At 33.1% G+C, this 9,685-nt stretch overlaps 2 protein-coding genes, 1 long non-coding RNA gene and 1 pseudogene across 3 annotated transcripts; 3 read left to right on the top strand and 1 right to left on the bottom strand.

Annotated features, from left to right (window-relative positions):
* LOC129310825 (uncharacterized) overlaps positions 1-338 on the top strand; it is a 6,515-nt pseudogene extending 6,177 nt beyond the window's left edge.
* Positions 339-1,615: 1,277 nt separating this feature from the next.
* LOC129310826 (protein PHYLLO, chloroplastic-like) lies at positions 1,616-2,182 on the top strand. Its single transcript, XM_054952740.1, has 3 exons — positions 1,616-1,891; positions 1,964-1,996; positions 2,102-2,182. Exons 1-3 carry the CDS (start codon positions 1,658-1,660, stop codon positions 2,180-2,182), a joined length of 348 nt encoding a protein of 115 aa, XP_054808715.1. The 5' UTR covers positions 1,616-1,657.
* A 72-nt stretch (positions 2,183-2,254) lies between these two features.
* LOC129310659 (protein PHYLLO, chloroplastic-like) lies at positions 2,255-3,893 on the top strand. Its single transcript, XM_054952566.1, has 2 exons — positions 2,255-2,331; positions 3,442-3,893. The coding sequence occupies exons 1-2, from the start codon at positions 2,300-2,302 to the stop codon at positions 3,662-3,664; spliced, it is 255 nt and encodes an 84-aa protein (XP_054808541.1). The 5' UTR covers positions 2,255-2,299; the 3' UTR covers positions 3,665-3,893.
* A 3,961-nt stretch (positions 3,894-7,854) lies between these two features.
* On the bottom strand, positions 7,855-9,685 carry LOC129311669 (uncharacterized). Its single transcript, XR_008593370.1, has 3 exons — positions 9,134-9,685; positions 8,345-8,517; positions 7,855-8,209 (listed from the first exon to the last, which is right to left on the bottom strand). It is a non-coding gene; the product is annotated as an uncharacterized LOC129311669 (long non-coding RNA).

The following is a 9,685-nucleotide window of genomic DNA, read 5'->3' on the forward strand; positions in this document are numbered from 1 at the left end:
TGGATTTGAGAATGCTGCATTAATTGCCCAATGGGCCCAGCGGCTGGGAAGATGGCTGTTGTCAGTGCTGCATTTGAAGCAGTCTAAGGTTGTCTGCATATGTGCAGTTTTCTTGTTATCTTGATATGCAAGATGCAGGTAGATTCACTGTGTCAAATAATAAGGTGGTCCCATCTGTAGCTCATGGTCTGGGAACCTATCGTTGGCTTAAGGAAGACATAAACATCCAATCCTGTTTAATAGGCCGTAATCCACACAGTAATTTTATTGAAGCATCAGTGGCTGATGCTAGAGAACTGTTAGAGAATTTTTCAAGTCAACCAAAGTGTGATCAATAAAGTTATGACCGAGGAGCAAGTTCATAGGCACCAACTGACTGTAGAGCTTGACAATGTCTCTTGTCTCTTTCAAGTTCAAGAGATTGGACAAAAGAATGTAAGTATAGCAGTTTCCATGCATATTGCGAATAGCTTTGGTTCAATTTCCTTGAGATATTGAGCATAAAGTTGGTATATATTCCAACTTCAATCAATGGAACAAGCCAATGCAAATGGGATGGGTGTCACTATTTATTCACTTTCTATTCCTTTCATAAGTTGCCTTGTGCTGCAAGAGCTTAAGTTCATAGGAAACAAGCCAAACCATGCATACTACATAAAAATTCTAGGTTCCTTGAATGAATGGACTCGTAGTATGGGTAGATTTTTTATCAATGCCTTGGGACCTTTACTTCTCAGAGGCTGAATGGAAGACACATTTCATGTTTGCTGGTGAGTCTATGGCCTTGGTGTTAGGCACTATAGCCTAATTAGTTTGTTGTTATGATTTATTTCCATTCTTAGAAGGATTATATTTTCAGATTTTGCTTGTTATCATTTTCCTGATTTGTTTTCCAGATTTTTTCCTTGATTTTCTGAATGATTAGTTAACTTTTGTGGCTATCAATTCCTATCTGTATTTTGTTCAATATGATTGAATATTTGAACAGAGTTTCTGGAAAAATTATATGGTATCATAAAAGAAGTAAAAGAAAGGCCTTGCTGCCATAAAAGATTGTCAGGTTTGAGGCCTCTGAACTTCAAGAGTACAAGCCAGACAAATGAAGGAAAATGAAGGACTTGAGGCCCCCAAGGCTTAAAGAACACATGGTCAAGGAAATAAAATTTGGTTCGATTGATAACTGAAAAAGAGTGAGTGAAGTCCACTTACATTTGAGGGGGAGTATTGGAGAATGGAAGCCCCGCATCTATGAGTGATAAGAAAAATGAGGGTGTGCTAGCTTGCAGTAATCCTAACCAATAGCTTAAGCCATTTTAGTAAAATGGACTAGTCCAAGCACAAGCCTATACAAAAGTTAATAATGCCAAAATTTCATTGAATATGGATAATATGATCTATGTAGCTCATCACAGTCCTTTGTGATGTACATTTTTCCTGTTAACTAATTGGATCTTTTCAATTTACAAGATGTAATTTATCTGATGATTATTCGATTGTCTCCAAACAAATTAAAAACCTAGTAGTTGGGGCAGAGTTTACCTGCAACCAAACTTAGATCCTTGTGTTGATGCTGAGTCAATCTGATTGGTCCAATGTAGGATAATGTAATGTATTTCTTCATGGTTTCCTGGGGACTGGCGATGACTGGATTGCTATCATGAAGGCTATATCAGGATCAGCAAGATGCATCTCGGTTGACCTTCCTGGTCATGGAAAATCAATAATAAACGCAGTAAAAATTGCTGGCCAGGAACCGTGTTTATCTCTGGAGATGATTGCTGGTTTATTACACAATCTAATCCAACATATGACTCCGGCAAAGGTTACTCTTGCTGGGTATTCAATGGGAGCAAGGATTGCGTTATACATGGCATTGAAATTTGGTTACAAGGTATGGGGTTATAGCTGCTGTTTTATTTCCTTTGAGTTGTTTGCGCTATTGATAATTTAAACTTTTATGAAGGCTAAAGGAGCTGTCCTAATATGGGAGCCCTGGGTTAAATGATAAATTGGCAAGGAAATTCGGGCACTAAAGATGATTCCAGAGCATGCTCCATGGTTGCACATGGGCTACAACTTTTTCTTGAATCCTGGTATGCAGGGGAGCAGTGGAGGAGGTAACTTTTTTGTTCGAACATTCAGATTGTTCGGGCATTTTGCTGATCTTATTATACTGCTATGACTGTCCTTTTCTTCGATATTTTGAAGTGTGATTGTTTGAACAGTTTTAGAAGCCACCCTCATTTCACGAATAATTGCAAGCCGCTTACAGCAACATGATGTGCGAAGTCTTGCAAAGATGCTGTCTGGCTTAAGCATAGGGAGGCAACCGTAAGCATATTCAATTTTGACTGCCTATTCATTTTGCTAGCTATGACAATATTTATCTTGTGTTTGATACTTCAAAGGCGCAAGGCAGTTTTGTATTATGAGAACCCAGTGCTGCATATCTTTGTTTTTTGAGAGGTGCATACCCTGCTATTTGATTTCCATTGGCAACACAGGATATTGGTTTATTCAGTTTGATTTTCATTGATATCCTTAGTTCTTGTGCTAAAACGATTCATGACTTCGTACATAACATGTTCTATATACACAATATTTAGTAGATTGATAAATCCGGATGTCCCTATTAGAGCACTTCTCAAGAAACAAACCATTAAATACCATCTGGTGTACCATCTATATTGATTGAGGATACAACTGAAATGACCTAAGATTTTCACGGAAAGGGGCAAATCTGAATTCCTATAATATATTGAATGCATAAAAGATGAAACATTCGATTAAGAGCTGCAAAAGTTGAAGAGAAACTAGAAAAGGAACTCCAGTTAGACACAATTTTTTTTTTTTTTATCTTGGCCTGGGTTATGCACGAGTTAAAAAAAAGAAAAGTTTTATTTTGATTGGCTACTCATAGACTATTGATCATAGTTTTGCACCTACAGTGCTAGTAGAATATCTTGACTTGTTCAATGCCCATGTAAAACTTTCTATAGCGAATTAGTGAATCGCCATTCGCATATTGTCCTCCACAAAATGTTCTATGCTTATTTCTGACTCGAAAAATTTTCTTACGTGTTCATCTGAGTTTCTTGTGTTGAATGAACTCTATCAATTCAATGAGCTAGGTCCTAGAAGTAGCTGATTCAGGAAGGAGTAATTACTGATGAGTGTTAGAAATGTATTTAGAAGCTGTTTGAAATGATGGTTATTGAGCTTTGATATGCAATAAACATCTCTATAAATGGACCTTCTTAGGATGGGTTCTTCATGACTACTTGCCTCGTGATAAAAATTTTGAATTAACATTCATTGTCAATGTTATTATTATGCAATATCTCTTAATATGCAGCTTCTGTTCAGTAAAAGTCAATACGCCCTTGCAAAAAGTGTGTATTTTTTACTTCTCATTTTTTTGTTCTCCTCCCTCCATGACAGGTCATTGTGGGAAGATTTGAAGGATTGCAGAACGCCTCTTCTGTTCATGTACGGAGAGAAAGATACTAAATTTAAGCAAATTGCTGAGACAATGATCAACACAGTGAGCTCAGGCTGTGAGAGCGGGCGGAAAATTGCAACAATGTTCATCAAGTGGTTGAGGTCCCCAACTGTGGGCATGCTGTCCATTTGGAGAACCCTCTTCCAGTCATATATGCCTTGAGAACTTCATGACCAGGTTATAAATGTTTAATTATGTTACCCATTTGGAAGATCAAAATTCTCTGTAATGTCTATCAGTCTATGTAATACAAGCATGAATTGGTAATGCAAGGTAAGCCAGTCATGAATAGATATGCAAACTTTTTATCGGACTTGCATGTGACAAATGTATGTTTATTTAACCAATGATGATTGAATTGAATAAAAGAGCTTTTTTTTTTTTTTTTTGATTTTTGAAGTATGATTTGTAAGTCTTATAGATGGACAAAGTCGTATTGAGAGAATTCTCATTTGTAGTTCGATGATGGTTGAATGTGAATTAATCTATAGAACTAGGCATTAGATTGTTGTAATAATTTTATCCCTTTTTTTTTTAAGAAATAAAGTTCCAGCTGGATTTTAGATGGTTGTAAATAAAGCTTGATTTTCCTTCTACAAGTAGACTTGTGGGAGCATGAAATTGTAAATTCAAAGTACATGGATATAATAGAAATATATTCTCTCTAGTCATGGCATGGGATCATGTCCATGGACACAAATATAGTGGATTAGTGAAATATAAATCATGTTCATTTTACTTTAAATTTTATTAATGAGTCAATAGACTTTTTTAACCAGAGCTAAATGAAATATATATATATTATATATATATAATATTTAGAAATTGGTTTAGTTTGATGGCTATTAAAGAGAATATGATTTGCTTAAAAGGAAAAGAAGCCAAAAATTAATCTATATTTGACAATCTTGTAGTGAAATGCCTTCAATCATGACTGAAAGATTTTTTTTTTTATTTTAAGGAAAAGAAACAACGCCTTCAAAATGAGCTGATAATAAAGTACTGCATCACACCGTGCGGATTCCAGCTAAAATGCACCATCAGACAAAAATTCACCGACTTACATTTCAAATTCCCGGGTGCTCTCTACTCTCCTTCACGTTCTTCTTCAAGCCAAGCGGTGGGACAACCAGAGGAAGAGCCGAAGAGGTGTGGCGGAGCTTCTTAGCGCATGGATCGGAGAGATTGAATGGGGTAATTTGGAGTCCAAACAAAGCAACCCAATTCCTGGCGTAAGAATCTCTTTCACACATCTTCCCTCTCTCTGCAGTTTGATAAGTACATATTTTATAATTAAATATATATAGATTTTAGTTAAATTTGATTATATTTATTAAGTTTCATATTTATTTAATTAATATTTATATATTTTTTCTCTCATCACTTAATTATAAGATAAAAAAATTTTAATATAAAATCTACTTATATTTTTTATCTTTTATATTTGCAGAAAAAAAAAATAAATCAAATAGAAGGAAAGAAGAAAAGGAGAAATTATATATATATATATAATATTAGAATCTTTACATCGACATGGAATAAAAGAAATAATCTCTACTTAACTATAAATACTCCTCTATCAAGAGGGAAAGCATCGAATCACTTATCTGAATGCCTCAAATTTAAAGCTCATAGAAACATTTTGAAAGCTAAACATGAGATCATTAAGGAGTTCATTTTTCTCTGTGATCGTTTTTCATGATTAAGAATTTTAGAACGGTGTTATTTAATTTTATTATGTGTTTTTAAATTACCCAGTTGGGATAAAGATGTAGCTCAATTGGGGAGCTAGTTTTCTATTTCCTTTGTATTGATTCTTTGCATTTATATTATGAATATTTTTGTTTTTTTAATTATATTTATTTCTCTTATTTTTTATATTGATTTAATAACTAGCAATCATTTAATCAAATATATGGGTAATCTTGATAGACGGGAGGTGAAGAGAGAACTTAGATCTAGAGAAATAAACATAAATAACAAGGTTAGGAATAGTTCTAGAAATTTATAGTGATTTAAACTCTAACTTCACGATTTAATTAGTTGTTTGAGTATCGTGAGAATGAATTAAAACACTAATTAAAAAGGGACTAATAATTTGGGAGAATATTAGGACACTTTAGGAATAGTTGTCATTATAATTGATCCAAGTCAACTCAAAAGGTATAAATTAGCAACCTATAGAGTGAATCTTAATCCTAATTTCAAGTGATTGTATTTTTATCATCATTATTTTCTTTATTTATTTTTTATTCTTTATATTTTATCAAAATTATTCAGTATTTTTATCATCATTATTTTCTTTATTTATTTTTATTCTTTATATTTTTATCAAAATTATTATTTTATTTATTTTTTTTGAACTATTAATTATTTAAATTAGTAAAAGTGTAATTTTTTTGTGAATTTAATATCTAAAATATTTTAAATAATTTATTATTGTGATCTTATACAATTGTGATGGCGGTCACAGTTCTTTTCTTATTATTTGTTGTCTGCAAAATATATTTGAATCTCAATTCTATAATCGTCACATCGATGGTGTTTAACCCTGGATCCTGTCATTGTTTTCTTTTCCTCATGAAGAAATTTTCAGATCCTTTCGTTCTTCCTCTCTGCAATACGGCAATTACCCACTAGCTCTCCTTCGATGACGTCATCATTCTGGCGTCTCCTTGGCTTCTGGCACTATTCGATCCATCCTCAAACTCACTGCTTACTCCACCGCGCTCAACAAACTTTGCAGTCGCGCTCTCTCGCTTCATTTCTGACGTCCGATCACTTTGGGAAGATTTTGTTGAATTGCATCGAGAGGAGAAATCAGCCAGTCCCAGCTTAATTAACTTATTTTATGAAAAAAATTATTTTTAAGAAAAAATATTTTGTAAATTTTTATAAAGGTAAAGCTGCAAGTTTAACCATATAGTATTTTTTTTTAGAAATATATGATAGCTTAAATTATCTAGTGGTTCAAAATAAATCATGAACTTTAAAAAATTGAACATCTCGTAGCTTGTCGTGAACGTTAGTTTATAGATGTAATGTGAGGCTTACAATGATACATGATACTCTACGAACAATCCACTTAGAGAGCGGTAATTCAGGCCAACATGAACTTGCCTGAAAAAAGTTAGAATTGAGCTTAATTATATGAATTTTTTTAATGGGGGTAGGATATTTTAAACTTGACATAAATTAAGCTTGACCCAAATAAATTTGACCCCTAAAATTTTTGTCTTTATATGCATGTAGGGTGAGTAATTTTAGTTAAGCTTGATAGGCCAGCTCGAAGCTAACATGAGATAGTTAGGGTTGGGCTTGACTATATGAACTTTTTTAAAAAAGTAGGATATTTCGAGACAAATCCTAATAACCCAACCCGAATTGAGCCTAACCTGAATTGAACCCAGCTCACCTGAATTATCAACTCTAACTCCACGTCAGTATGTGTAAAGGTGTAAATTTAGTTATGAAATATTTTCAAGGAGAATTGGGTAGTCTCTATTATAAAAAATAAACTATATAACACGTTTCTCAATTTTGACCATAAACTGTTTATTTGCATATTTTATGATGCCCACAATGTATTAATCTCTTCAATCTTCTCGTCTTTGTTCTCAATATCAGCTCGAGAAAAAAAATTTAAAGAGTTCTTATCTAAAAATATTCACAAAGATGATGCTAATGAAATAAAAGTTTAATTTTACTGTACATGGGAGAAGTTTAATTCTAGCTTAATTTAATTATGAATTATTTTTTTTAACTTTGTTAGCATCATCTTCGTAAATGTTTTCATAACTAATATTGGAACATTTTAAAAGTGAGTTTTTTTATATTGGAAAGCAATATATTCCCAAATGTGATTTCTTATTTTTTAATTAACATTAACAATATTCTTATATCATGATAGTGATTTCAATAATGTCATTTTTTTATTTTTTTAAATATAATTATATATAAATAAATATGAAATTTGATAAGTCTTGGGTTTATATCTCCAAGTGAAATCAGGATATTTTTAAGTTATTTTTGTATATTCATTAGTGACCTTAAAACATTTTAAAAGTGAGTTTCTTTAAAAATAATTTATTTCTAAGTATGGTTTTTATTTTCTTATCTGACATTGACAATATTTTCATATTACAATAGTAATTTTAATAGTGTCATTTTTTATTTTACAAATAGTCTAATTATATGTGAATAAGCATAAAATTTAATAAGTTATTGAATTCATATTTTTGAGTAAAGTTAATAAATTTTTAAGTTATTTTTATATATTTATAAATGACTTTGAAATACTTCAAAAGAGAGTTTCTTTCATATCAAAAAATAATTTATTTTTAAGTGTGCTTCTTTGTTTTTTTAATAAATATTAACAATATTTTCATACCATGATAATATTTTTAGTAGTATTATATATATTTTGTGTTTAGTAAAAGATAATTTTATAAAGTTATGTATTTTTTAGTGTTTAATAAAAAACAATTTTATAATGTTATGTATTTTTTGTTATTTCAAATAAAGATTATGGTTTTTAATTGAAATTAATGACGTTAGGGGTTTTAATTGTCATTTTTTCAGGGAAATCTGTAGCGATCAACCTCCAAGGCTCCACGGGGAACCCAGAAGAGCACCATGCCGCCGTCTGGGTCAAAACCACAATCATTTCCAGAAAAACCAGAGACGCCATTCTCACAGATCGTACCACTGCCACAAACATTGATCAACACAATTACGCACGTTGAGATGCCCGAATTGACGCTAGATCGATGAGGTTGAAAGCAGACAAGCTAAGTCTGAAGAAATAATAAATTCCATGGAATTAAACCAATCCCAACGTACCTGAGTGTGAAGGAATCAGATTCAAATCATCACAAAACTCCGATCCGCTTGGGTTTCACACTCATAAATTTGACCTTGTGGTTGGAGATGAGGCAATTTTAATTGGCAAGTTTTGCTTTCATTTTCTTCTGCTCCTCTCCTCTCCTCTCGTCGATTCTTCGGCTGATATTTTGCTGGTTTAATAGATAATTAATACATATATTTAATCCCATTCACTCATATAGCAAGTTAATTTCAGGGTACAGCAATAAATTTGCGGAGATGCCGTCTTTTTATACATCTTTCTCTATGTCCTGTCTGTCTCTTGGAATATTATATTTTATTTTTGCAGCAGGGCCAGGGATATATCTGACACTTTTTGTGCTTCATAACACATACATCACTTGTTCATATTGTAAGAAAGAGCATATTCTGTCCATACATATACACAAACACAGAGATGGGATACTCATGAACACGTCTACAAAGATGCTAATACTTGTGTTAACTTCAACACCAATTGTACGAGCTTACAACATTAATTCGGATTACACAGTTCTGAAGGACAATTTCCTATATATTGAAATCCTAAATATGTACAAACTCCACAGCAATCACTAATTAACTGACATATACATAACCAAACATGTTTGTATCATAAAGAAATTGAGAGCATATATATATACACACACACATATTCTGTGCAGACATATACACATCTATACATAGTACACAAACACAGAGAGGTATATCAGTCACAGAGAAGCTTTACAGTGTGCTGATTTTATTTCCAAACTTTATTATACTGACCTCCCTCTCCCATTGAGCATGTCTTGTTTCTGGAGGCAGGTCCTAGGATGTATCTATGAGAAGGATGTGGCAAAAGTGAAGAAGACGGGAACGGTAAGGTAGAGGAGAACGGCGGCCCAGGCGGCGGTGGAGAAGAGAGAAAGAAGCAGAGAAGCGTTGGCAAGTCTGGGATATGAGTGGCGAAGAGTGAGGGAATTGAGAGAACCGAAGAAAGCAAAGTTGAGAGACAATACAAAAGCATGGAACAAGGAGGGATTGCTGTGGCTGAACAGAATAGTTGGGACTGGGTTTCCTTGCACCTTCGTATAAGGAAGTTGAGTGAGTGACAAAACTGCTGCTACTGTCACTGATAATACTGAGATTTCAATGATCGGAGTCTTGTTGCTTGGTTGATCTCCTTTCATTTTTGCTGCATCCTCTGATTGGTTTCTCTTCTAATGTTCTATTCTGGCGACTTGACATGGAAACCCAGAGGCAGAGGCTAAACCATATCAACAACTCTGATGAATATTTTAAAATAGCCACGCATTTCGATCCCTGACATAACATTAA

Source organism: Prosopis cineraria, unplaced genomic scaffold (genome assembly GCF_029017545.1).
Source record: "Prosopis cineraria cultivar Desert tree isolate PC_DT_omini unplaced genomic scaffold, ASM2901754v1 PC5, whole genome shotgun sequence".
NCBI classification, from domain to species: Eukaryota; Viridiplantae; Streptophyta; class Magnoliopsida; order Fabales; family Fabaceae; genus Prosopis; species Prosopis cineraria.